We start from the raw sequence: 27,936 nt of genomic DNA on the forward strand, positions 1-27,936 counted from the left end.
TCCCATCAATTTCTGTTTGTGTGTCAAACACGGATCACCCAAATCTGTTTTGTTCTTTCCTCATGATTTTAACCAATTCTAACATTACTAAATGAAGCTAAAACACGGTAATGGATAGTAAAGACTTTTAGTTACCTCTGTATTCTTCTGAAAAATATGTACATGGTGAATTTGGTGTATATGCAACAAATGCAAGTGTTTATGTTGCTGCTTAGATTGATCATTTTGATTTATAGACTCGTGGGTAAAATTCCACATGCTATACAACTGGTTAAATGTGACATATCACTGGATATTACAGTGATATTAAGTTAACACTTCCCACTTCTTTGTAGATATATTTCTGACCTTTGTATGTCAACTGGATCCTTGATTGTACAATCATGTTTGCAGGACATGAGTAACTTCTACGCCCAGTACAAGTCTATCGAGCCGTACCTGAAGAAGAAGGATGACTCAAATGAAGGGAAGGAGCAGTACCTGCAGAGTGTGGAGAACAGACAGAAACTGGTACACCACTGTTTTTATTTTGGTAAATAAAAAGTCTCCCAGTGCTCTCAAAAGTCCCATGAAAGTAAATAGCGTTTTCCTCCTGTGTTAGGACGGGCTGTACGAATGTATCCTGTGTGCTTGCTGCAGTACGAGCTGCCCCAGCTACTGGTGGAACGGAGACAAGTACCTCGGGCCCGCTGTGCTGATGCAGGTGTGTGTCTGAGCACATCAACATTTTAAAAGGATCTAAATTCTGAATCTGCATTAAAAAAAAATGAAGAGTTAATGGGTTACATGCTGTCGTCTCTCAGGCGTATCGTTGGATGATTGACTCGCGAGACGAGTTCACGGAGGAGCGCCTGGCCAAGCTGCAGGATCCTTTCTCCCTCTACCGCTGCCACACCATCATGAACTGCACCAAAGCCTGCCCCAAGGTAACACACCTGCAGCTTCATGTATATCTCGTGCCCCTCGAATACAGACAACATGTGCTGCTTCTTACTGCTCTTTTCTCATCTGTCTGGTCTTCGTTTTAGGGCCTGAACCCAGGGAAAGCAATCGCTGAGATCAAGAAGATGATGGCCACATACAAGGACAAGGCGGCGGCTGCTGTCTGAAACCTCAGTTGTCCTCTTGTACAACTTTTCCCTCCATGATAAGAAATATATATTGATTTTATAAAATGCTTTTTGAGGTCTGAAGGGGCCAGTACACCAGTCAGCTCCACCACCACCACCACCACCACCACCACTACCACTCTCTGCACAGAAATGTGTGTGTGGTTGGAGGACTTGGTGTTACATAAACGCACATGTACAGTATGAATGCTCGAGAGAGTGTGTGTGTCTGAGTCTTACACGTACCATAATAGAGGTATTTATCTTCAACGCTACTGTGTGCATGGTTGTGCACTTGGGAGATGTGATGCTGCATATTAAACAATGAGATTTTCTCGTGTGTAAACATTTTTTTTTTAGCTTGTTGCTGCTTTCAGGTTAGCAATTGCTTCAAACACATACAGTGTATTTGTTCCCTTAGATCTTCCAACATACCAACAACTGTCTTTGTTTTGGTGGAAAATAAATAGTTGAAATGCCAGCAGCTGTATTCATTGGTTATTATTTGATGTCACAAATGTGGCTACACACTTCCACAGCGGTAGGAGTGTCCTCTAGATGTCACTATTTTACAGAGCCTCAAATGACTTCAGCAGTTTCACGGAGTTTAGTTGAAGCTTGTCACACAGGCAGATATTAGTGTTGATGTTTCTGTAAGAGTTTCATCATGTGTTTAGTTCAGGTGTTTTCTGTCAGTTTACAGTGTACCCAGCTATCAGCCAAAAAGCCATTGGAATACAGTATATAGGAGAGCATACCCACTTCCTCTATGTTAACCTACTACCCATCTACCTAGTAGTACTCTCACCTCATCAACGACCACTAAACCACTGGTGTCTCTCACAGGCAATACATCCACTTAGACCTGAAGTGAAAGACCCAAAAGATGTTCAAAAAACCTTCCTCATACTGTCTGTCTAAATATGCCTGTTTGGCAAAGAGTGGCGAGGACAGTAAGTTGGAAGTAGACCAGCTGACACCACCACCTGGGGACTTACAGGAAATACTAAACAAAACCTTGAATACTTTTCTGGTAAATGGATAAGGCACATAGACTCGTTACTGATGAGGCAGAGACGTGTTTGCAAAATAAGTCAAATATTTTATTATAATTATTCAAAGAAAAAACACTTAATAAGATGAGATTGGAGCAGTAGGGAAAGAAAAGATGATTAAACGGATTAAAAATTACACAAAAAACTAAAATGGGGTGATTAAAATTGTTCTTTTAAAGGGACTGTTTGTAACTTGTTACACGTATAAATCTACCGGGTCGGTTTCACATGTGCGCTCGCGTTTGGCTACGCTGTTCAGACCGCTCCGCTGCCTGCTTGTCTTCACTCACACACACCGCTTGTTCTCGCTCCACCTCACGTTCACGCGCGCACACTACACACTGCAGAGGACTTCGTAGCTCTGAGAATATCTAGTGAACAGTGGACGTTTGTGTAGACATAGATGCTGCAGCTCCTCCAGACCAACAGAGGTTTTCCGTGTCTTGTGAAGTGACGGGGCTCCGCAGCGACAAACGTTATCGTCTCCGACCGGGTACCGGTGTCTCCCCTGTTCCCTCCGGCCGCGGTCGGAGACGATAACGTTTCTCTTCCTGCTTCAGCCCCGGAGGCTGAGGCAGGAAAAGAAAAGCCAACACTAGGATCAGCAGTGATTCATGGAGAGACCTTCGTCTGGTCAGCTAACATTACTGCCAAGCAGGTGAAATATAGAGGGATATTGTGGTTTTAGCTGACGTGTGTCGCCTCACTGTTTTGAGCGATGCTCGTTCATGTCTATGTAGAGCGAGCAAGCGCGAGCAGGACGCTAACTTTCGTTGACTTTACGGCCACAGGTGTCGCTGTTAACAAGCATTTCTGTAAGTTACAAACAGTCACTTTAACAATAACTAAAAAGGCCTAATATGACATTTAAAATCTAATGTGACCTTAATAACAATAAAATAAACATAAGACACTGTCCATGCATAATGTGATTTGCTGCTGTATTTAGATTAGTTTACACATCTCAGCTGCTAAGACAAATGGTGACATGCTGGTATCCAAGGTCACCAGGTCACCTAGCAACGGTGATGGCAACCAGCACCTTCTAATGTTTGGTCAGCTCATCGATACTTTTGATCCTGTAGGTGGCCAGTCTTGGGATCACCGTGGTTTGGTTGCGGGTTGGTGGTGGGACCGGGGGCTGGAAACTGGGGGCCGGGGGCTGGAGGCTGGAGGCTGGGGGCTGGAGGCTGGGACTGGACGGGGAGGAGACTACAGATGCGGGGTGGTACAATGTGGCGCTGCGAGGTCCTCCTGCACTCAGAGGACGCATGAGAGCTGAAGGATAGTCGGAGCAAACTGAAGCAAAGTTGGGTAAGAAACTCTGAACCAAAAGTCTTGTGTTTGCATTTTTATAACTAGTTTAGTTGGACCTACTTTTGTTGTTTTTATTTCAAGCATGTGTGGGCTCTGATAATTCAGAAGACTCAACTTTAAGTGGTTGAAAATTATGGAGGAAAAAACTGAGAGGAGATGTGAGGTGTGTTATGTGCACAGATTGCATGCAGCCCGGTCCATGTTTCATGGACATTAAAGCACCCGAAGCGTTTATCAGTCCAGCTTAATGTAGACCGAATAATTGTGGGATAATTTGCGTGTATGTTAATGGCTGTTGAGAGCTGACATGTGGTCCTGTGTTTTCACTGGAGAGAAGAAGGAGGAGGGACTTCACAGCTCAGCCTGCAGCAATGGCACTATAATGGAGAGAGGGTGCCAAGAGGGAAAACACACACACACACACATACACACAGACAGAAAAAAAATCCGTTGCTTCCAGAGGCTGGGGGTCGATGAGGGCACATGGGAAGATGATTTTGTTTATTTATTTGTCATAGTTGCATGAAAACAAAAGGGGGAAAATGGATGACAGCATTGCATCTCCTGTTGCTGTCCTCAGAAACTCTTAATGAGTGTGTGTGTGTGTGTGTGTGTGTGTGTGTGTGTGTGTGTGTGTGTGTGTGTGTGTGTGTGTGTGTGTGTGTGTGTGTGTGTGTGTGTGTGTGTGTGTGTGTGTGTGTGTAGGTGGGGGAGATGGGGGTCTGTAGCTGGGAAGGGAAGGACTCAATGGGGAGAAGGGGGGGTTAATCGCTCCCAGATGTGCGCTGTGAAAACATATGGTTTCCGATAGCCACTGTGATGCACAAGAAGAATGTGTGTGTGTGTGCGTGTGTGTGATGCTGGTACACAAACACACACACACATTCACTGATTTATTGATACACATGCAGAGCTTGTGCAAACCGTGTTTCAATCACGTTTTGTGGCCTCACAAAAAAAAAGAAAAAAGCCTGCATGCAGTCCCAGAGAGAAAGGAAAGTCGACAGTGTAGGATGTGAAAAAAGCACAAATGAACTGCTTCATGTTGTGTGTATGAAACAGCCTGCAGTGCTGCAGCAGCGGAGGAGGAGCATTCATACTTTCCACTAAGTGGAAAAGTAGTTTAGTGAGTGTTACAGGAAGCTAAGGTAATGGATTTTACTGTATGCAACACTTTCACAGTGTGACTTTAAAAAAAAGTAACGGTCAGTGATGCTGTCAGTGTTCATGTTTTTCTGTCCACATGTCATTTTCACTCAACCTGAGAGGCTCGGTGGAGTGAAGAAGAAAGAAAAAGGGGTAAAAGAGGAGGAGGAGGAGGGGGGTGGTTTTGAGGAAATGACCAGTGAGGGCGACAGAAGGGAAACGAAGGATGTGGAGACAGACAGACGGAGGGAGAGAGAGAGAGAGAAGGAGGGAGGGAGGGATGAAGAAAGCTGAGGGAGAAGAGGGGTGGGGTTGAGGGGTCCTCTAGCTGTTTCTTTTCCTGGAATGCAGCCCCGAGACCGTCTGCTGCAGCGAGGAAAAGTAGGAAAACAGAGAGATTGTTCTTAGGAAGACAGACGTGCCACATTCTTGCTGTCAGAGGTTTCTCCCCCTCTTTCTCTTGCCGTGGCTGTTTGGGGCCAATGGAGGGGGGGAGGAGAGGGGAGAGCAGTGGGGGGTTGGAGAGGTGACGAAGGGCAAGGGGGGAAAGAGAGGAGGAGAAGAGGGTTCAGATGAATATCCAGCATTAAGCTTTACTCCACTCATGTTGCTCTGTTTTGATTAATACTCTGTTCACCTCCCCTCCAGTGTTAAAGTCAGTCTACCTCCCACAGAGACCATGAGAGTCCTCCTGCTCATCTGCATGCCAGGTAACTGCAACCAACCCAGAAAACCTGCTTTCAAATCTTAAATTGAAATATTCATTACTAAACTTGAACGTTAAGGTTTTCACTTTCTTTCTGAGAGTTAGACGAGAAGATCGATACCACTCTCATGTTTGTACGATAAATACGAATCTACAGGCAGGTAGCTTAGCTCAGCAAAAACACTGTAAACAGCTGGCCTGGCTCTATCCAAAGATAAATACACCAACCAAGCAACTAACCGATCACTCTCCAGTTCATCGCTACAATTTGTGACTGATTTTTTTTTTTAACAAGACAGTTTCCCTCCTCAGACTTCCTCATGAGGTCAAAGGTCAATGAGGCAAACTAAAATAGAATATTTACCTGATTTGTTTTGGCCTTAAAGCAGAAGAAATGGCACATCCAGATACAGCCTGTTCTCATTCCCAGGGCGACAAATACTGAGGCTTTGTCACGGCCGTTAGCCGTTAGATACCAACGCACAAGGCACCCTTTAGCGCCGGTATGAAACGCATCGGGCGTTCTATTAACTCGCTCCGAGAAAGTGCGCCAGGGTGGCATAGTTTAACACAACAAACACAAGGCTTTCATCCAGTTACGTTACAATCAGCTGTTCGTTCGTGTCTCGTGTTCACAACGTTCAGTGTCATTTTCACTGAACAAACGTGGTAGTTTTAAGCCCAACCATTTATTTCTTTTGTAAACCTAACTATAGTGGTTTTGTTGCCTAATCCTAAAGTGACACCAAGGTCCGTGACAAAGCGGCGGTATGTGACAAGTTGGGAGGAGAACATCATTCAGAAATGAAAAGTTGAATTCATAACAAAATAAAACACGCTGTCACTCTGTTACAGCTGGGTTTTTGATGCTAAAGCGTTACTTGGTCTGGTGTGACCAGTAGTGTATTTTATTGTTGCTTAACTGATATTTCTGAGTCACTTCACTGACATTATGTCATGTGCTACTGTTACACTACGTTTTAGCATTTTTCCATTATCCCGGCAGTACCAGGCCCAGTGCCAGGAATGTTTGAGCAGCAAAAGTTATTATAGTTTAGTTATAGTTAAGTTTGACAAGCTATATTAAAAAGCAATAAAGCACAACATGGCTCAATTCAATAAACTCTTTTTCTGGTGACTTCATGTAACTTTTGCTAACTGTGGCTGCAGGTGTCAGTTACTGGATAATGGTAAATGCTAAAAAAGTAGTGTAACAATATCACATAATGTCAATTACACAATATCCAGCTTATGTATGCAAACATTAGCAAACTATAGCCACCATAACTGGTCATACCAGACCAAGTACAGCTGTGGCAGCAAAACCCCCGAGGGTTGCATTTTTCTATCTTTTGAGAAAGAGTACAATGTAAGATTTTATTTTAATACATGTATTTATTTATCATAATTATAATTTATTATTAATATTACTATAACTTTCTTATATTTTATCCCATTATTTATTATTATTACATATATATTATTATTATTATATCAATTATATTTTTTTAATCTGTTGCCATGTTTTTCTTTTTCATTTTCTTTTTCATTATTATTATTTATTTTATTTCTTTATTAATTAATTTGTATATTTTTTTTGCCCTTGTCTAATATTGAAAATCAATAAAGACAGTGTTAAAACAAAAGCAATTTCAAAATCAAAAGTAGAATTGAGAAAAAACACCTGAAAAAAGTACTAGTGTATAATAAAGGTACTCAGTTACAGTATTCAAAGTAATTCCTGTGTTTCCCTCCCCTGTATTTCACTCATCACCCCATCTTTTGTGATTACTTTATTGTTGTGAAACATCAACAGTTCTGCTGCTCGCCCAGGCTCAGTACCAGGAACGGTATCCTTTTCTGGGTGAGTTCGTTAAGAGAATATTGGCCTTGATTGTTCCAGCTCAGCATCGGTTTATATCGGAGCTCTGCTGCACATCTGTTCTCCATTTCTTGTTGTCCTCTGATGTGTCACCTAGCCTCGAGGAGTTCGCTTCTCCTCACTTTGTTATTTACCACCAGCATAGCAACTGTTGTAAATAGCACTTTGACCACTCTGCATGTCATTATTTTTAAACATCTTTCATATGAAGTCGTGCATTACACCCTCGCAAACTGCTTGTTTTGTTCTGTTTTGACGTGCAGGTGGTTTATTTTATATGGTGCAGTGCTTGTTGTACTGACTGTAATTGGTTTCACAATGTTGACCTCATGAAACTATTTTCTCTCCTGCTTATTTTATGGCTTCACAGACGACTATGGGCTAGATTATTTTCCAGGTAAAGCCTTTTCAGGTTCATATAATATGTTTCTTGATGTTCTACTTAAACATCAGTGTATTTTATAATTCCTCTCCTTCTTGTCCAGACTCTGAAAATCATGACTCTCTCCCTGGAACCTACCAGCAGCAGGTCCGACTGGAGCCTGTGGTCCGCCCAGAAAAATCAGGTATATCTGCTGAACTCTCCTGCTGTCTGAGTCATGATATTGTGTCTACAACTCATTTGTTAATCTGTTTTCCATGTGAACATCAGAGACCGATTCGGAGACGGAGCCCACAGAGCCCGGCCCTCTCGGTAAGAAAACCCATAGAGAAGAAAGAGAGGACAGATAATCCGTTGTTTAGTTTGAGTGGAGATATCATTTTGCTGTGTGTTTGATTTCCAGATTGCAGAGAGGAGCAGTATCCCTGCACCAGACTCTACTCTGTTCACAAGCCATGCAAGCAGTGCCTCAACGCTCTCTGCTTCTACAGGTACGCACTGAAATGACATTATCTCTTTGTCCCTTCTATCAGTCAAAACCTCTGTGATGTTTGTAGTCATTTGCTGTAACTCCATCTCAGACTTTCCCTTAAAGGTACCATATTGTAAAAAGAGAAATGTTCATGTCTTTTATATTATAAAGCAGGTTTAAGTGATATATAAATATTGTCAAAGGTATCAAAACACTCAATCTATGGAGAAATACACACAGCCCGTATTAAGAAACTGTGCGTTTGAAACAAGCTGTTAGGATTTCTGTCCATTTGTGATGTCACAAATTTACAATATTTAGACCATTTCACAGTTTTAAACGTAAACATACTAAATGTGTCCCAGTTTATTTCCTGTTGCAGTGTATGTGAATGACACAAACTGACGGATGTATACATGGACCCAAGCTGTTGAAATGTATCCGTTGAAATGCGCTAAAACGGAGCGTTTCAGACAGAGCATGAATACAGGTGTATTCAGACGGACAGTATGAGAAAAATAATGCGTTTTTTTAACATTAAAGTATGTAAACATGTTCTAGTAGAAGCCCAAAATACAAGCATGAACCTGAAAACGAGCATGATATGTCACCTTTAATTATTGAAACTGCTTCTAATACATCTCAAAATTCTCTATCAATCTCCAAAACGAATCTTCTCCAAACAACTTGCAAAATGAGAGTTAAAAAGTCAGTATTTATATAATTTATTGGTATACTTTACTCATAGACAATGCATGAGTTTTGGTCTACAAATATCAGTGAGGTAAATATAGGACTTTTGGAAGTACAATGCATTTATGTGACTACTCAACACCGTTTAGCTACAGCAGCATTTTATGTTTCTACAGTGTAGATGTAAAAATGTGTAGGAAAAGGCTAAATCGCTGTTTGGTTGTCCTGTAAATTTAAAGTACCAGTAAGGATAAGGATATTTCTTATTGTCATAAAATCCCATGAAAATACTAAAACCAACAATGTTGGTTCATTTATCAACTCACCCCAACTTGTCTACCCTATCTGCTCGGGATGGGACTCTTATTGCGATTTTAAACATTTTGCGACATGCTGAGCATTGTAATAAGATATATTGTGAGTTATTACCTTTTTTTAACTGAAACTTAAGCAGTTTATCAACATCTATTTTATCTAATAAGGTATACTTTTTACTCTGTTCTCATTCACATATCTTGAGGTCAGAGGTCAAGAGACCCTTTTGAAAATGGCCATGCCAGTTTTTCCTCGCCAAAACTTAGCGTAACTTTGGAGCGTTATTTAGCGTTCTTCCCGACAAGCTAACATGGCATGGTTTGTACCACTTGATTCCTTAAGTTTCATATGATACCAGTATCTTCACCCTAGCTTTCACACTGAGCCCGCTACACTCAGTCCCGAGCCAATTTGTTCCTACTGAGGATGTAAATCTTTAAAAACAGTTCACCACTACATAGTTCTATTCTTAAAAAAAGGCTCAGTTATATCCTAAAACAGCGGGGCACTGTAGTCTTTAGCAAACAGGAGTAAATACTGTATTTGTTGGGGACTATTTTCAGCTGCGGATTAATACATATTTGGTGCTGTAGTGAATTTTTACAGCAGCAGGACGGTGTATGTGGGACTGTGTTATGATAAACTACAGTGTCCGTGTTTATCGTAATGAAGGAACATGTCACCCAGTTTAACAGTGTGACCCATTGATGTGTTTTTAGTTGACAGCAAGAAAAATACACAATATTGTCTGACTTATTATCTAAGTATAGTTTTGACTGATATGAAGATGACTCTCTACGTGTGTTTCCATTAAGTTTGCGACGGGTGTACGTCATCAACAAGGAGGTCTGCGTGAGGACTGTTTGTGCACATGAAGAGCTGATCAGAGGTGCGTTCAGTGTATTCTGCATGTGTGTTTTTGTGTGTGCATTAGACTTGTTATTTTAACTCTGAGCCTCTGTGTGTTTAGCGGACATGTGTCGTGACCAGTTCTCTCGCTGCGGCGTGGCGGCGCTGAGCGGCCAGTGTCAATCAATAGGAGGAAGCTGTGGGAAGAGCTGTGGTGGCTGCTGATTGAGTACAGAGATCAGGGACACTACCTGCCCAGATACTGCCGCTTTTACTACCACTCATCCACCTCCTCTTCCTCCCAGTTACTCCTCCTCCTCCTCACTTTGACTCTTCCTGTACAACTTATTACTCCTGTGCGAAAAGCACTTTTGTTGTTGTCATGTATGTCTGCCCAGTAGATCCTGTGTGTATGGATGAATATACTCCAAAGAACATTGATGATTGTATAAATCACTGGTGCTATAAAATCATCACACTGGTGCTAAAAAAAAGATTAGAGATGCACATAAAACTGCGGAACATCTTTTTTCTATTTTGTTTTTGGCATATTGTACCGTATTAATCTCATGCTTTGTGTTTGTTGATGTGTTACTGTACTTGTGTTGAAAAGCAGTCATTCTCATGATGATCGACTCATCGATGGCGGCCACTGTGCACTGACATCAGACAAAACAATAATCAATATCCAGCCATAATAAATCATGAGATGTGTGAAGAAACAGGTGGTGAGTGACCTCAGTTTTTGTACTACTGCCACCTGGATCTGTGCTTATAGCAACCAAGCAGCAAGCTTTATATAAATATATTACAGTGGCGACAAGTGCTTTAAAAAGGCATCTCAAAAAACGGCCTCTGTACTACTGCTTTGTAAAACTGTCACTATAAAGACTGAGAAAAAAAAATAAACTTTTTTTTTTTAACTACAGCTGTTCGGTGTGTGATTGAGTCAAACGTGAGTCATCACTGTAACATAATCTGAGGCTGCAGCTCGGTGCGTTGAAAGGTATTTACGAAAGACATGAATTATGGAGCACACAGTGGGTTTATTCTCCTGCAGACATGTGGCCTCCATGTGTATTGTCCATACAAGTCATATTGCAGCTATTAATCATGTCTGTCAGCCTTTTATACAGTAAGTACAAAGTATATACACCTAGTAAAACTAATAAAAACATATACTGTAAGTTTACCATCATACTGTAGTGCCTTACGGTCTCTGTTTCAGTTATAAAGCCGTCTATACAACACATAATCAGTCAAATCTGTGTCCGAGAGAAAATACAGTGCAGCTCCTTCATTATTAATTTGTTTCCTGGCACTCGCACACGGTGAAGACCTTCCTTTCCTCCTCTTAGTGTCCTCAACTGTTCATATAAATGTGGAGGAATCGAGGCCAAACTGGCAGCTTTCCGTTCCTGCACTACATCCAGATTCTGTCTGGAGGAGAATCCTTTGCGGTGATTTTGGTTTTCTTCTTGAATACGAGCAGGAAGTTTGGGAAGATGTTGAGCAAGGATCAAGTACAGATGGTTGCCAGTAATCAGCAGGCTGCTGGCGTTTTCAGCGCAGCTGCTGAATCACGTCGCTCCAGTTCCCCTTCGCCTGTCATTAGCGGAGTGTGTGCTGCAGGTTAAGTGTTCAATAAAACACTGTGTCTTCATTTCAGTGTCACAAAGTAAAACAAATTGTATTTTAAACAGCAGTTAGACTATGAATACTTGTAGGAATGTGAGAGTAAATATTGCTTTTCAGTTCATGATGAGTGGATCTTCCCTGGATTAGATGTGCTGGTGCTTCTGGTTTTAAGTTTTATCTCACTTTCCTACCGACAACAGGGAGTTTGGAAGAGAAGGTTGTCGCCGTTTCATCTCTTGTTGCAGCTGCTCCTTCAGGGTGGACACCTGCAGTGATACAAAACTACATTTTATTACACCTCAAACCAGCTCACTCAAATGTAGCAGGCAGTGAAAAGTGTAAAAGGTTTAACCTGAGGAAGACTTTACTACATCATGATGTGTGTACCTGCTCCTCCATGCCTTTGACTCTGTGTCGGTGAGCTCGCTCTCTGGCTCCCAGCGTTCGCTCCACGTCCCTGAAGCTGGTCCTCAGTCTCTCCGCCTCCCGCTGGGCCTCGTCACGCTGCCTCGCCAAACTCTCACACAGACTGTGTGACTGCTCCGTCTCAGCCAGCTGAGTCTACTCAAAACACACACACACACACACACACACACACAAACACACACACATGTTAACACAAAGGAAAAGGACAGAAAGTCTGGCAGGATACCGAATCTCAGGCCAGTTTATGTAGAAAACGCAGATCAAAAGCAGACAGTGAACCACCCAACAACCAAGTTGTAGGAAAACCAAACTCATGTTTTCTGGAAATGCACTTAACTAAAGCTTTTCTGGAACAATGTAAATGCAGCCATAAAAGACATTATGGGATCGGCCTTTCCTAGCAACTGTGCTGTGATGTACCTACAGGGAATATTAAAGAGGTCATACAGTACAAAGAAAAGTGTACTTGTAGTCTGCAAAATGGCAAGAAATTTGTGTAAAGAACGTCCTCTAGGGGAAAAGAAATGGTTTGATATTGTTCAGGACATTTATGTACCTCTCTTTTGAGAGCCTCTTAAAGGGACAGTGTGTAGGATTTGGCAGCATCTAGCGGTGTGGTTGCAGATTGCAACCAACTGAGTATCCCTCCGCTCACTCCTCCCTTTCCAAGACTGCGGTAACGTGAGCTGCCGAGTGCAAAACCGTGGTAACAGCATTTGCTTCGCTCAGAGGCCATCCTTACCATAATAACACTACTTTAGGAGCAACGGAAGTCAAACGGCGGCTGGCGGTAATCACGTTTTTTTACACTCTGCGGCTCACGTTAACGCAGCTTCACAATCGTGTCGGAGAACTACGATGGTAGGGATGTTAACAATTAACCGTTAACCGACATTAAGAATTTCAACCGGTTAACGCTATCGGTTAAACGGTTAAAATAAATATTAAAATTAAATAAAAAGCTGAGCAAAACTCAGAGGAGCGGCTCGTCACTTTAAGGAGAAAAGCTGGTCCACCTTAATTTATTCACCAACAAATAAACGTTACACACACTGCTACAGCTACGTTCATAGCTATAACGCCACCGACAACCTCACACTCACCGCCGCCACACACACGCACGGTCTGTCGGACACTCGCTATTTTTTGGCCGGGCTGACACACAGCTGACAACCTCGCAGCTAACGTTAAACTAAATGTGCACTACATGCAGCGCCGTGGCGGCTACATTAACTCTCACCGACTGGGGACTCAGTTGTCTGTTGTGCTCATACACTGCAGCTGGTGCACCGCTACATAAGACGCACTAATTCTTGTCGGTTAACGGTTAATAATCGGTTAACGAGGGTCGGTTATCAGTTAAAAAAACATAAAAAATTAGCCTCCCTATACGGTGGCCTTCAGGTAACGTAAAAACGCGAAAGGCTCTCTCTAGAGCCAGAGTTTGGTTTGTCCGTTCTGGGCTACTGTAGAAACATGGTGGAGCAACATGACGGACTCCGTGAAGAAGACCCGCTCCCTATGTAGATATGACGGGCTCATTCTGTGCTAATGAAAACACAAGTATTCTTAGCTTCAGGTGATTATACACTAATGAAAACATAGTTATTAATATTATATTTCTGCCAGTAGATCCCTGAAATGTTACACTCTGGTCCTTTAAGGAAACATTTTTGGCAGAAATTGGAAAAATATCTACATGATGCTACGAGATGCTGAACAAATGACGTAACTGGTTAAATATAGACTAACTGGAACATTTAATGATCATGTCGTTAGTCGCATCATTTAGAGATGAGTAAACATCCCAAATCTGTTGTTGTTGTTCACATTTCTGAGACAGCTAACACCTGTGATGTTTATTGGTCTGGAGAAGGTCCTCTAACAAATGGTTGATGGCCCCCGGCAGAGGAACTTCCAACATGTATCTTGTTTCTAGTTTAATGACACAACGTGCACAGGCTCTACTTCTCTCTGCTCACTTTCAGCTCTAGTTCAGGGTTTTTTATTTTACACAATAGAATGGTTACCTCACATACTAATGACATACTGTGGTTCAAAATCAGTGTATTTAGCGTGACAGCAGGGTGTAATGAAGAAATATGTAGCAATGTATTTACAATAATAGCCTCTTAAGTTCTATAATTATTACGCAGCTTTTTTCCCCAGGACCTCAAGGCTTTGTGAGTTACTGCTTTAGTTAATGAAGACTTCCGCAGTCTGAGAAAAGTTTGACTAAATGAGGAGAAATGAACAGTGGTCTGGGATGTAAAACCAGCCTGAAATAAACAACTTTAATGACTTTTTCACAGTTCTTACGAAACTCACTGCAGCTTTATTTATTTGCTTGTCTTGTAGCGTGTCTGTGGTAAATAAAAAAAACACAGTTATGATTGTTGTTAAGCAAAATGAAGCCTCCCCAGAAATATCTAAGGGGTTTGGATTGACCTTTTGTTTTCTTGCGTGAAGCACTAACAAGAATGAGTTGTGCGGAGATGAGGAATAACAGAAAAACAACTCTTCAATGCTAATTTTTGATGTGTAACAAGAAGCAGATGTATCCAGAGGTTATTTTTAAGTTACACTGGCCTCACTTGACATTTACGGGACCTTCTTAAGTTTCAGAGGTGTAATCGAATGAATATTTACGAGGGTTGAATAAACGATTTATCTCCGCAGTAACAAAGACGAGCCTGAATGTCCTGTGAGTTCTTAATTAAGTTAATCTTTCCAATGCAACAAAGCTAAGCCCTCTCCTGTAACATTCACTGAAGAAAAAGGGACGTTTTTCTCATCAAAGGAGTCGTTGAAGACGCAGCGTTTCACACAAAGTAAACAGTCTTTTAACTGGAGGTTGTGTGGTTTAATAATAAGTGAAAGGAAAATGATTTATACTGCACAAAAACCTATAAAGCCCAAACTATGGAGCTGATCTGTCACATTAAAGACCGATTTGTCTACACAGTAAAAGGTGTGAGCAGCCCGTTAAAGCATGTGTTTGGCTTTGTCCTTCAGTGAAACATGATGGACTCAGTAACACTGAGGTGTGAAGCAGCTAAGAAAACAAATTCTGTGGCGAGTCGTGTCGCTGCAGCACTCAGCCAGAGCTTCTAAGGGGTTTGTGCCTTTGTTACGTATGGTATGCCTTAATGAAAGCAGGTGTGATTTCTGAAGAATCTGTCAGTGTGGGTTTAATCACCTGCATCATCAGTATCTGTTGCTGTGCTTCCTGCAGCTCCTGTTCGGTGGTGTTCAGAGAGCGATCCAAGCGGCTCTTCTCAGCAGACAGCCGCATGCTGCCTTCCTCAGTCTTCAGCTTCTGACGCTCAACCTGATGAAATAGAAATGTAACCAATAAGAAAGCGTGAGATCCCTTACAAAGAAAGTCACATCCTGACCGACTCTTAGCTTTGTTTTCAAAGAAGTGAAAATTATTATTTTCATGGATAAATTTCACCGTTACTTACATGTTGGGTATGAAAAATAGTGGCGAGCTCAGACGAGGACAAATAGAGCCAACAATTCTTGTCTTTTCTATGTCTTGAGTACCAAGACTTCCTGTATCCATCATTTGACCAAAGAATGAGAGCTCTTGGCGACACAAATTCAGACAAAAACATTTAAAAGGTTTGGTCCATCTGCGTTCTGTTCAATTTATTTCAAATGGAAACGCTCCCAGCCAGCTGTTTAAAAAAGCAGTGACGTAGGTTACCAAAGTAAGCTGATCAATAAGGTTATGGATAATTTGAACACTAGCACTAGCTGAGTCAAAGTTTGGAAGTTTGGAAATAATTGAAAATGTTAGTTTTTTTAATTGAGGTTGTATGTATACTCTGCGTTCTGCAAGGTAAAATTATGGCTTTTGTGAATGGAGTCTTGTTAGTTTGAAGAGAGCGATATAACAGCACAGCAGTACATTGCTTAGCTTTCGTGCCGGTACTCCTGTCTGCTTCTCCAAACTGGGAGCACACCGACCGCCATCGAAGTTACTGTATGTAACGTTAATACACTGACTAGGTTGTATACACATACTGTACATGTAGCAGCGTCATCATGCAGAAACATACGTCAGGTCACATGGGAAAAAGTTTTAAGAGGGGCTTGAGAAAATAGCATCGTGAAGCCAAAACATGCTTTGACTCAAATTGTAATTTAATAGATAAAATCTGTTTGTCATGTTCTGACCCTCTTTGACCCCGGTACTCTATGACCCGATGTCTTCCATACCGCGTTGCTCGCTGTGACATAATGGGGTCACAATTTTTTTTGGCAGTTACCCAGCAAGTGTCCATAAAGCATGTGAACTTTGAATTTTTGAATTCACAAAGAAACGATTGAATGAAGGCTGTAGCGCTGACCTTATCCAGTGTATTCCTCAGTGCATCTTTGTCTTTCTCCAGCCTCACAGCCTGTCTCTCAGCATCTTTTTTCTCAGTCTCAAGCATGGCGACCGCTCGCTGCAGCCCACGCAGTCGCTCCTCTACAGCGGTCCGCTCTGTCTGAGCCGACTGGGCGTCACGCTGAGCCTCTGCGGCACTGGCCGAGCGCTGACGCAGAACCTGACGGAGGGAAGACAGAGATCACATACAGACACATGACTCTAGAGAAGACGGAGAAGCAGCCACGTTGAGAGTGTTAATGTATAAAATATTATGTATTGAGATACTCTTTCTTCTGCTGAAGACTTGATTAGTGCAGATGTTTGTCGACACACAGGTCATCTACCTCCCCCACCTCTTTAGTGTTGTTGAGCTCAGCCTCCACTTCCTCTCGTCTCAGCTCGCTCTGGTCCAGCTCACTCTGCAAGCTTTGCACGCGCTCAGTGAGAGTGACCATATTCCTTTTCCCCTCCGCTAATGACGCCCGGGTTTCATCCATTCGTTCCTTATTGGTACAAAACAATCATCACATCTCCGTCTGGGTTTCATCCACATTGTCCGAGGCCTTTTTTTGTCCCTTCTGTCTCACTCACCTGTAGAAGCCTTTTGTCCTGTTCGGCTACACTCAGCGTCTTCTGCAGAGCGGTCAGACGACTCTGTGTGCTGCTGTGAGAAGCCACCGCCTCCTGCAGGCTCTTTTTGAGGGAAGAGGTCTTCTCTTTGAGTAAAGACTCACCTTCCTGAGCTTTGAGCAGAGTCTGGCTCAGCCTCTCTACCTCTCTCTGGAGCAGAGACACACGGGCTTCTCCTTCTGCCACCTGCAGTTTGTACAAATCAAATGTATGTGTTATTCAGTCAGCAAACCAAAAAAGAGAAGAGCACTTTGTGTTTAGTGGTGATTAGTAAATGTTAGCATGCTAACTCCTAAACTAACTTTATACCTGCTGAACATCAGCATGTTAGTATGCTGATCGTGTTTTCGTTAGCTTAGAATGAGCTCTTCATATCTACATAGGGAGCGGGTCCTCTTCATGTTGCTCCGCCATGTTTCTACAGTAGCCCAGAACGGACAAACCAAACACTGGCTCTAGAGAGAGTCTTTCCCATTTTTACGTTACCTGAAGGCCACCGTAGTTCTTGAACACGCTTGGGAAACTGCGGTAACGTGAGCCTCAGAGTGCAAAACCGCCGTTCGCTTCACTCAGAGGCCATCCTTACCATAATAACACTACTTTAGGAGCAACAGAAGTCAGACAACGGCTGGCGGTACCACGGTTTTGCACTCTGCGGCTCACGTTACCGCAGTTTCACAAGCGCGTTGGAGAACTACGGTGGCCTTCAGGTAACGTAAAAACATGAAAGGCTCTCTAGAGCCAGAGTTTGGTTTGTCCATTCTGTGCTACTGTAGAAACATGGTGGAGCAATGTGGTGGACTTCATGAGGAGGACCCGCTCCCTATGTAGATATGAAGAACTCATTCTAAGCTAACGGAAACAAGATTCTTAGTTTCAGGTAATTACACACTAATGAAAACATAGTTATGAACATTATATTCCATTTCTGCTAATAGATCCCCTGAAATCCTACACACAGTTCCTTTAAGCCCTTCAGGATATGAGAATAAAAGGACTCGGTATCCGCCTGCTGTACCTGTTTCAGTAAAGAGTCGTGGCGCTCTTGGGAGGCCTGGCTGTCAGCCTCCCGGTCTCCCAGACTCAGTTTGAATCTCTGCAGCTCCCCCTCCAGACTGCGCCTCCCCAGCTCCACCCTGGTGGCCCGGGCTTCAGCTGCCTCCAGCGCCTCCCGCAAACGCCTCCTCTCCGCCTCCAGACGCGTCTCAGCAGCACGCTGCTTATTCAACTGATCCTGTAGAGACGGAGGGAGGACAGAGAAGATTTTCAAAGGCCGGTTGGCGGAGCAAAATTCTTTGTTTTATAATGGAGAGCTGAGTTTTAGACCCAGATTACAGAGGCATGCACAGACAGGCCAAACAGACACAACACACACACAGATGATCCACAGCTGCATCTAAGCTCCAACTTTACTCGTCTCTTCGTAAATCCTCCTGAGACTTTTAAAGAATGCAACAAATATAAATTTCTTTCAATAGCACCACACAGAGTTTTGTCTAACGGGGCTGTTCTGCTTTTTCCTCACTCTCTCTTTGTGTCCGTGCTCCTCCTGTTGACCAGACGGTGAATTATTATGAAAGGTGCCGGCGTTAAAAACAGACATATGGGGAGCTGTCAGGGACACAACATGAGGTGTGGCACTATGTGTGTGGCAATCTGCTGTTATTACATATCGCCCTACTGTTGAGTGCTGCCATATGCTGATCATGGCAGATCAGCGGTCACTGCTGTGCGGGTGACAGTACAAATACATGGTGTTTATATGCGAGTACACAAACGTGTGTGTACCTGTGTGTGTTTTTTATCCATCTCAGAGGCCTGCAGCGCTCGCTCTAAATCCTTCACCCTGTCGGTGAGCGCTCTCCTCTCTCTGTCTCCTCTCCTCACCGCCTCCTCCTGCTGCTGGAGCAAAATCTGAGTGGTGGTCAGACGCTCGTCCAGTCCGCGCTTCCCTGCAATCACACACATTAACACACATTAAAGACGTCTTCGTGATCATTTTGTCTTTTAGTTAAAGGCAGGGTTGTTGTTTTTTAAAAAAGATTTTAGAAACATTTTTTGTTATATTAGTTGAAATTTTCATTACATCCTTACAGCGATCAATAAATCAAATGCTCTGACTGAAAAACAAGGAAAATGTGGTATCTGTTGATGTTATAGGACTGTAATAAACCCGTCCAATCATTTCATTCAGCTCAAATGTAATGACTGGATGGACTACCTGTCTGCCTGTTTACCCGTGCACTCCCATTGCGCGTCACAGGTGTGTTCCACAAGCTGATAACTTGACAGCTGTGAGTACTAACAATAGCCATGTTTGCCGTTTACGTTCATTATGATAATTTGGGGGGAGTGGCTTTGGAGGGAGGCCTGAAATGACAGGCTGTCAGTGTTGCTGACTTTCTCTCTGAAGCTGGTGCTGCGAGCTACTTTCACTGGAAAAGAGTTGGCAACACTGGGCTCCAATTTTCAGTTGGATCATCTTAAAAATCTAGTGCACTCTTGCTAGTTTCTCAACATCACCGACCCTGCCTTTAAGGGCTTTTCTTCTGAAACTACATGGACAAAAGTAAAATGTTTTACCATCTTGGTATTCCTGTAAGGTGTTTTCCAGGTGAGTGAGACGACTCAGAGCACACTCTCGTTCCCCCGTCAGCTCGTCCAGCTCCCGCTGCAAGGCCCCCAGCTGGCATCGAGCATCATCCTTCAAAATGAGCAATAAACAGAGACTTGAACCAGACAAACACAAACAATATCCCTGAATTATTATTAATATTTACTTTATGATGAGCAGCTCTGTTACCCTCTCTCTCTGTGCCTCACGCAGCTCCTGGAGGAAGTCTCTCAGATCACTTCGCAGTGTGTCGGGGTCCAGCTCTGGCTGAGGGAGAGGCAGCGGTGTATCCCCTCTCTCAGGAGACAATGAGCTTAAAGTATTGTCAGGGGTGCTTACTCGAAAATCTGTAAAAATGAAATATAAAGAGTTGCATGCATCTTGTACAAATAAATAGATTTCTTTTATGTTGGGCCATCTAAAGGAGGGAAGGAGGGATCACATTATACTGGATATGAGATATGGCTCATTGGTATAATCTGCTATACTTTATATCTCAAGAATCTAGTAAAAAACATTTTAAAGGAACAGTGGGTAACATTTCGGGGGATCTATTAGCAGAAATGGAATATAATATTCATAACTATGTTTTCATTAGTGTTTAATCCCCTGATACTAAAAATTGTTGTGTTTTCGTTAACTCCTCTTCACGGAGTTCGCTATGTTGCTCCGTCATGTTTCTACAGTAGCCCAGAACGGACAAACCAAACGCTGGCTCTAGAGAGAGCCTTTCATGTTTTTACGTTACCTGAAGGCCACCGTAGTTCTCAGACACGCTTGTTAAACTGCAGTAACGTGAGCCGCAGATTGCAAAACCGTTGTACTGCCAGCCGCTGTCTGATTTCTGTTGCTCCTAAAGTAGTGTTATTAAGGTAAGGATGTCCTCTGAGCGAGGCAAATGGTGTTACCACGGTTTTGCACTCGGCGACTCACATTACCACAGTCTTGGAAAGAGAGGAGTGAGCGGAGGGGTACTCAGTTGGTTGCAATCTGAAACCACACCACTAGAAGTCACCAAATCCTACACACTGGACCTTTAATCAGCTAAAAGGAATTTTCTTTGAGACAGTCCTAAAAAATAATTACGCTAAATTAGAATTCATTTTCTAGTTACCAAGGTACATTTAATGTCTTTATAAATGTCTAAATCCTATGTTGCAGAGTTAAAGCAGCATGTTTCATTCTCACCTTTGGGAGGGGACAGCGAGGAGCGCAGGGGTGAGATGCTGTGGTGGCGTGACATCGAGCCTGGTGATGGGGAGCCCCCCGGACTCCTCCCCCTGCCTCCCCTGCCGCTTGCTCCGATGCCCAGCGTGCGCGTCAGTGCCGACTGAAGGCTGCTCAGACGAAACTCCAGGTCCCTCCTGCCTGCCTCGGCCCGGGTCAGCTCCGCCTCTGTGGCGGCCAGGCGGCCCTGGGCCTCGCTCAGTTGCAGGCTGGACTGAGCGGTAGAGTCCTGAGCAGCCTGAGCGCGCAGCGCCAAATTCTTGGCTTCATCCTGCAGCTTCTTCTCGCAGCCACGCGCCTCCTGCAGCTGAGCGGTCAGTTCTCTCTCGCAGCCCCGCCAGCCCGACTCAGACTCCAGCAGGCGCCTTTGAGTCACAGAAAGCTACATTGACATACAAAAGAATGAGAAATTGTGACGCAGTGAAGACAGCAAGTATGCGCATAATGTGTTTTCACTTTCCTCCATCCTCACCTCTTTCTTGAGGGATTCTCGAGCTGTTTCAGCCTCAGTTAACTTCTGTTTGAGGGTGAAAACCTCTTTCCCTCTCTCCTCGTCTCTTTGCTCCTCGAGTGACAGGCGAGTCTGCAGCTCCGCCACCTCCCTCGCTCTCTGCTCCTTCTCTCCATCCAGAACCTTCAGCTGGAGCCAAGAAAAGCACAGAATCACATCTAGACTGAAAACAAAGCTTCTTTCTAAATGTCTCAGAGGTGTGAAGGAGGGGTGGCAGTATGTCTGACCTGTCTGCGGAGCTCCTGGAGTTCTCGTCGAGCTTCGAGTCGAGACCGTTCAACTTCCCTCAGGCAGCTCCGCAGCTCCGTCACCTCCTTCTGATTAGATGACAGATTCTCCTCCAGCACAGCCAGCCTCTGCTCCTTCTCCTCACACTGTCGCTTCACACTGAAAAGCCAACACACACACACTCAGTGACAGTGAAAACACTTTACTCTCAATGAATACTTTCCCATCAGTTGAAGTGTTTACCTGATCCTCTCCGTTTCTGCACTTCGTAGAGTTTCTCTCAGCTGAGTGTTGGACTGGCCCAGCGTGTCTCTCTCCTTGGAGACGTCAGCGAGGCTGCGTCGCAGCTCCGCTCCCTCTCTTCTGCTGTTTTCTGATGCGTCCTGAGTTTGGTTGAGACGTCGCTCACAGTCCAACACATCCCGCCTCAGCTGGTCTCGACTCTCCTCGTTAGCCGAGAGAGAAGCTCTGCACTGGTCTAGCTGGAGGGCAAAAGTCATGTGTGGTACTATGTGATGTAACCGAACACACTCAAAATGTGGTGAATTATCTCACGATGCCGACCAGGAAGGTCTGTTTTCTATTTGATAGTTCACAGGATATCGTTTTTCACCAACTTTTGGTGGAAGGTTTGGCCTCGTTGCCACAGGGGCAAGTTTATTAACCACGCTATAGGGCATGTTTAATATTGTAATTGTCTATAACTACATGTATGCTGACGCAGATCCAAGATAGAGATAAAAAAAACATTTCTTTAGGATTGGTAATTCGTCTTTTATTCTTTAACTGACAACTCAGCTGCTCTCAGTAGTTGCATATCAACTGGCAATTCAACTGCATCATCAATGCCTGCACTTTTAAACCTTTTTAGGTCCTTTGTAAAACTAAAAACAACATCCACTGTTCATACACAATTTAATTCAGCTGCCTTCAGTGATTATACTTCAGCTGACCCTTCAACAGACATTGTCTTTTAGTTTTTACACTCACACTTTAACTGACTCTTCCACCTCAGTCTATTACACACACGTCACCTGACATTTCAAGTCTTTTCAGTGCTCTAACTTGAAGGAAGGCTGCGTTTGGACAGACTTCAGCCCTGCATAAAAACACCACTCTCATTCATGGAGCCAGTCTGTCGACGCAGAGGTCTTCGGCAAAAAAGTTTATCTGGGCTCAGCTTTAGCTGCAACGCAACGTCATCCAGCAAGGCGCTGCGTTGGCCAATCAAATAGCACACATTCCTGGTAGATTACTTTGCAATATGAATGTCATAGTTCTACTGTTTAGCTATTAAACTTTCCAGAGTTGTAAAATCCTGAGTATCATAACCCACTGGGCAGTGTTTCGGCATCTGGCAAACCTTTAAACACGGTTGTGTCTTGAAGGTAACCCGCAAATTGTGAAAACTAGCAAAAACTCTCACAACACTCGCTGCCCGACGTATCCTAACCGTAACCATTCAAGGTCAATGCCTAAACATAACCATCTCAAGAGTTACCTTCTAGCCACAACCTTTAAACACATTCATTTGTTACTCAAACTGGATTTCTGGATTGTATTTCATGTCTCACCAGTATCTAAAACAACACACCTCCAGCAACGCAGCCCCCTGCATTGTTTTAACACAGGGCTGCTTTCGGTCTGAATCTCTGCTTAAATCTTCAACTCCTTTCACTTCAGCTTACATTTCAACTCCTTTCAGTATTTGTATTTTGACTGTTTCAGTACATCAACTAGCTCAAATGTTTCAACTGCAAATTTTCAGTAGTGAGCACATGTAGATTCTTCAACCTTTTCTAGTTTTCTCATGACGTAGTACACCTACTGTGATGACAAAAACACAGCACATGAATCCCATGATTGTTACTACGTGTAAATGCATACAAAATTTAGTTTTCTATTTTTAAAATAACACCTTAAGGGATGTGCAGCCTTGGTGGAGGTATGTGCTTTCTGATTTATACTGCATCACTCTCATGTTCCCACTTGTACAGCATCATCTACCTCTTTGAGAGCAACATCAGCACGTGCTTGCAGATCAGTACAAGTCTCTCGTAGACTCTGGAGTTCCCTTTCATGGACAGACGCTGCATCCTCCAGCTGAGAGCGAAGCTCCAGCAGGTCGCTGGTCAGAGCCCCAACTCTGATCTGTGTAACAGCAAAACGTCAACAAAAAGGCAATTTAGTAAATTTTCCTTATGCGTTTGTGTTAGAGAAGATAGAAGATGATTCAGACAGGAAGTCACATCACCTGCTCCTGCTCTCTGTAATGAGCTGCTTCTCTCGATATTCGCTCGGCCTCCAGGGCTACAGCTGACAGCTCGGCCTGCAGGGTGGACACCCTGTCGGACAGAACTGTTTTCTCTGCCTCCTTCAGAGAAAGGGCCTGGGAAGAGAGGAAAGGTCTGGTTAACAGAGGGGAAGAACTTACAACAGATGTACCGGAGCTGAGCCACACTGTCTCCATACTGTATCTATTGAACTACCATGACAGAAAGGACAACATGTTTGAAAACATTATTATAACTAAAATGGCACTCGGAGAGCAAAGACCTTCGCCAAGGTGCCTGACGTTAAAAACAGATCAGCTCACAGCTGGCGGTACCGTGAGGTGGTCGGCTTATTATTAACACGGTGTGTTTCCGTGTAACGTATTGGCAGATGCCTCTCTCATTCAGCAGCCTTGTTATGTCTGTATAACGTTACACTACGTTGTCACTCATCCCGTCATCTACCGCTTCTTTTCTTTCTCGGCGCGGACAGACAGCAGCTCCCGCACCTGTCTCGCCACACATCAACACACGTATCTGTCGTGTGTGGAGTTAAAAAAAATCTAATGAATTGTTCATTGTGCCACACCCCACCCCTCCAAAATATTTCATTCAAATCCTTTAGCAAACTTTTGGAGTAATCCTGCTAACAGACAGACAGACAGACAAACAAACCAACGCCGGTGAAAACATAACCTAATTATTAGGAGGATTTTCTCAGAGGCTTGAACTCAGATCAGACCTGTTGTTTCTCAGTCTCAGCCTGGAGCAGACTCTGATCTCTGTCATGCTGTAGACTCCTCAGTTCATCCTGCAGCTCCTCTCTTTCTCTCTCTGCCCTGTGGAGCTGATCCTCCGCCTCCTGCCGGAGCCTCCGCAGAGTGCCATCATGCTCCATCAGCAGGCTGTGCCGCACGACTTCCTGTGAATCAGAGCAGCCGAGAGCACAAAGATGGATTAAAGAGTCATCAGTGTCATCCGAAAAGTAAAAATAGGTCTACCGCTGAACCTTCTGACCTTTTCTGAGACCAGCCTCTCCACCTCCTCTTGATGTTCGGAGATGGCCTTGCGTAAAGCCTGCTGGGCCTCCATCTGTGCAGCATTTAGAGTCTGAGTCAGAGCCTGTTTCTCCCTCTCAGCCTGGGCCAAAACATTCTCCCCCTCCGAGCGTACACGCCTCAGTTCAGCTGGAAATCCCATCCAGGAAAACATCCAGGAGAGGGAAACACAGGACTCAACCATTAGCTTCTCATTCTGTCATATTCCCGACCAACTGTCATTCCCATTACACCAAACATCTTTAGTTCAGCTCTTAAAGAGGCATATTTGTGACTAATTCTCTACTCAAAATCCTCTTCTCTCTTTGCCTTTGTTTGTTTTCTCCTACATACTTTGTCACTCACCTGTAACTGTCTCACAGCGGACTCTGAGGTTTTGGTTTTCCATCTCCAGCTGCTCCCGACGAGACTCCACCTGAACAAGCTGCTGCTGCAACTCGAACAGACTGGTTTCCAGGGACTCCCGCTCCGACCTGCGCGGTTACAAACACAAGTTACACACACAAACACACTCATGAAAACACACGTGTCAGTGACACAAACAACATCACACACCTGAAAGCAGTTAGTTCCTCTGACAGCACGGTGTTTTCTCTCTCAGATGCCGTCAGCTGGACCACCAGCGCTGCTTTGTCTCGGGCCAGTTCTACCCGACCGCGGCCGATTTCCTCTAAAGCCACCTCGTTCCTCTGGCCCTCTCCTCTGGTTAGACTCAGCTCTGATCCTAGAGAGGTCACCTCGCCACAAAGCTGTCAACAAAAGCCAAAAAAGAAACAATGTGAGAGACAAGAAACAAACAAAGGAATAAAAAAACATGTGTACAGTTTCCATCGCTATTTTAGCCAAATAAACATTGATAAAGCATCACTGTAGCTGCATAAGAAGTATCGCTAAATTAAGTCACGTTACCGACCTAATCAGTGCATCGCCCATAGCTTTCTCTTATGTGTTGATGATGTAATATAATCTGTCATGTACCTGGGTGACTCTCTCCTGCAGCTTAAATCTCTCAGCCCTGAGACTCTGGAGCTCTGCCTCCATCCCCACCCGGCTTAGCTCGGCGTCCTGTAGTGACTGGTGCAGCGTGATGCGGGCCGAGTCCAGCTCCAGCCGGTCCTGCTCCAACCGGACCAGCTCATCTCTGATGGTCAACTTCTCCTGCTCCGCCTCCCGTTTCTGAGTCTGCAGAAGGGCCTTCTCTTCCTCCAGCTAAGAGACGAGAGAAGAAAGGAAGCTGAGGCTACATCCACACTTATACATTTAAAAAAAAAAAAAACATCTCCGTCCAGACGAGCATTTTAAGGTCGTTTCATAATTAATCTCTGTCCATACTACCATGCCTGAAAACGTAAGCGTGTGCCGGTGTAAACAGGAAGCAGCGCTGGACACGGGAATTGATGCAAAGTGCTTGAATAATAGCTTGCCTCCTGCGCATGTAGGCAGTAGTAGCATTACAAAATGCAGAACTTAACTGCACAACAGCTGCTAGCAGAGACAAAAAGGTCAGTAACGCTTGTCATTTGTTATCCATGTTGAAATTAACCACTGGTGGTCGAGGCTGATGTTGTTTGTTTTCTTCCGGAAAAGGTTCACATGATGGGTCGTGACGAATCAGGACACGTCATGACTGACGGACCCAATCAAGAAGTGAACGTTGGTGTCTGCGTCATCGTTTTTAAAGGTCTCTGTTTCTGTCCGTTCAGTTATAACGCAACCCCGGAGTTTTAAAACTAAAATGAGGTCAGCAGCGTTTTCAAACATCCCTGTTTTAGGGGCTCGACTGTTTTCATTCTTCACAAAACTGCTTTGTCACTTTTTTTTGTGTGTGTAACCAAGGGCAACATCATGAATACGCCCTTATCCTCATTGGTACAAGTCGTTGCATCGAGACTACAAGACGCGTGAAAGAGGGATAGATGGAAATAGATAAGGGAGTGTAGTGTTATACAGCCAAAGGAGCTATGGATGCAGGCCTTTGCTCCACCTTAGATATAAACAGGTATAAAACACTTAGGACACATCACATGAACTAGTTCAATTTCCAGCATACTGAACCCTTTAAGAGGTCAAAAACATTCCTGAAATTATCTTACCTGGAGAATATAGCTGTTTAGGTCAGTTTTGTCCTGGGCCAGTCCCTCATTCATGCTTCCCATCTTGGCCAGAGAGTCCCTGAGAGCTGCATCCTCAGACTGCAGCTTGTTAAGCAGCAGAGAGAGCTCTGCGTTGCTGCCCTCAGCCTGAAGGGGAAATGAGGGTCATATAAAAGGTCACACACGACATGAGAACACAGAATATTAAAATCTACAAAAAAGTTAAATGAGCACAAGTTGACTTTTCTTACCCGAGCAAGTGCTTCAGAGAGTTGGGCTTTCTCTCGCTGCAGCAGCTGCCGCTCAACCTCCCCCTGCTGGTGAGTCTCCCTCGCTGCAGACAGCTCTCCACGCTGAGCGGAGGCTCGATTCTCACTCTGATCCCACTGCTTTTGTCTGTAGCAACAAAACAATACACATGCAGTACTATAACAATACCTTTTACAGCTACAAATGAGAGGCTCTGTGTGTGTGTGTGTGTGTGTGTGTGTGTGTGTGTGTGTGTGCGCGTGCTTGTTGGTGTGTTAAGCTTATCGCCATGTGCAGGGGAATTATGGGTGAAATACAGTGTATGCTCTAAGATGAGACATACATTAGAAGTCATGAGCATTATAAAGCTACTAAATCTATTGGGCATACGTACATAGACGTACTGTGCTTGTCTGATATGTGAAAGATGAATTTCATGTTGTAAATGTGTCAGGGCGGCTCTGCTATGGTGCTTTGCATAAAGAGCTTGCATCGTATCTGCTCACCGATGTTTGGGGTTGGTGAAGGAGGTCAGGAGGGGTTTATAAATGAAGATCTCTCTGTATAGGAAGCTAATACAGATCTTATGAATGTCTTCCTGTGGTCATATGAACTGTGTGTTGGCTGCACAACACCTTGTGGATTAGCGACCACATCACATTCACTTAATCCCCATCAATTA

The 27,936-nt window shown here is 43.8% G+C and overlaps 3 protein-coding genes across 5 annotated transcripts in view; 2 read left to right on the forward strand and 1 right to left on the reverse strand.

Moving 5' to 3' along the window:
- Positions 1–1,590, forward strand: part of sdhb (succinate dehydrogenase complex, subunit B, iron sulfur (Ip)) — a 5,844-nt gene extending 4,254 nt beyond the window's left edge. The window contains exons 5-8 of the mRNA XM_074635066.1: positions 394–510; positions 602–703; positions 804–926; positions 1,029–1,590. Of these exons, the coding sequence (XP_074491167.1) occupies positions 394–510; positions 602–703; positions 804–926; positions 1,029–1,109 (423 nt within the window). The 3' untranslated portion in view covers positions 1,110–1,590. The remainder of the gene's footprint in view (positions 1–393; positions 511–601; positions 704–803; positions 927–1,028) is intronic.
- A 1,750-nt stretch (positions 1,591–3,340) lies between these two features.
- On the forward strand, positions 3,341–10,847 carry mfap2 (microfibril associated protein 2). Its single transcript, XM_074635326.1, has 9 exons — positions 3,341–3,478; positions 5,276–5,337; positions 7,150–7,197; positions 7,586–7,612; positions 7,701–7,781; positions 7,868–7,909; positions 8,001–8,088; positions 9,893–9,966; positions 10,048–10,847. Exons 2-9 carry the CDS (start codon positions 5,307–5,309, stop codon positions 10,149–10,151), a joined length of 495 nt encoding a protein of 164 aa, XP_074491427.1. The 5' UTR covers positions 3,341–3,478; positions 5,276–5,306; the 3' UTR covers positions 10,152–10,847.
- Positions 10,848–10,952: 105 nt separating this feature from the next.
- crocc (ciliary rootlet coiled-coil, rootletin) overlaps positions 10,953–27,936 on the reverse strand; it is a 29,465-nt gene continuing 12,481 nt past the window's right edge. For all 3 annotated transcript variants that reach the window (XM_074635298.1, XM_074635291.1, XM_074635283.1), the window contains 23 exons: positions 27,257–27,401; positions 27,006–27,152; positions 25,891–26,121; positions 25,468–25,661; positions 25,258–25,385; positions 24,872–25,041; positions 24,597–24,776; positions 23,836–23,970; positions 23,589–23,732; positions 21,825–22,063; positions 21,581–21,740; positions 21,315–21,482; positions 20,804–21,224; positions 19,805–19,962; positions 19,585–19,705; positions 18,790–18,953; positions 18,020–18,235; positions 16,963–17,187; positions 16,725–16,874; positions 16,349–16,549; positions 15,190–15,321; positions 11,952–12,125; positions 10,953–11,830 (listed from right to left, as the gene is read on the reverse strand). In XM_074635298.1, the coding sequence (XP_074491399.1) occupies positions 11,744–11,830; positions 11,952–12,125; positions 15,190–15,321; positions 16,349–16,549; positions 16,725–16,874; positions 16,963–17,187; positions 18,020–18,235; positions 18,790–18,953; positions 19,585–19,705; positions 19,805–19,962; positions 20,804–21,224; positions 21,315–21,482; positions 21,581–21,740; positions 21,825–22,063; positions 23,589–23,732; positions 23,836–23,970; positions 24,597–24,776; positions 24,872–25,041; positions 25,258–25,385; positions 25,468–25,661; positions 25,891–26,121; positions 27,006–27,152; positions 27,257–27,401 (4,090 nt within the window). In that variant the 3' untranslated portion in view covers positions 10,953–11,743. The remainder of the gene's footprint in view (positions 11,831–11,951; positions 12,126–15,189; positions 15,322–16,348; positions 16,550–16,724; positions 16,875–16,962; positions 17,188–18,019; positions 18,236–18,789; positions 18,954–19,584; positions 19,706–19,804; positions 19,963–20,803; positions 21,225–21,314; positions 21,483–21,580; positions 21,741–21,824; positions 22,064–23,588; positions 23,733–23,835; positions 23,971–24,596; positions 24,777–24,871; positions 25,042–25,257; positions 25,386–25,467; positions 25,662–25,890; positions 26,122–27,005; positions 27,153–27,256; positions 27,402–27,936) is intronic.

The sequence above is a fragment of the Sebastes fasciatus genome, chromosome 1 (genome assembly GCF_043250625.1).
Source record: "Sebastes fasciatus isolate fSebFas1 chromosome 1, fSebFas1.pri, whole genome shotgun sequence".
In the NCBI taxonomy this organism is placed as follows: domain Eukaryota; kingdom Metazoa; phylum Chordata; class Actinopteri; order Perciformes; family Sebastidae; genus Sebastes; species Sebastes fasciatus.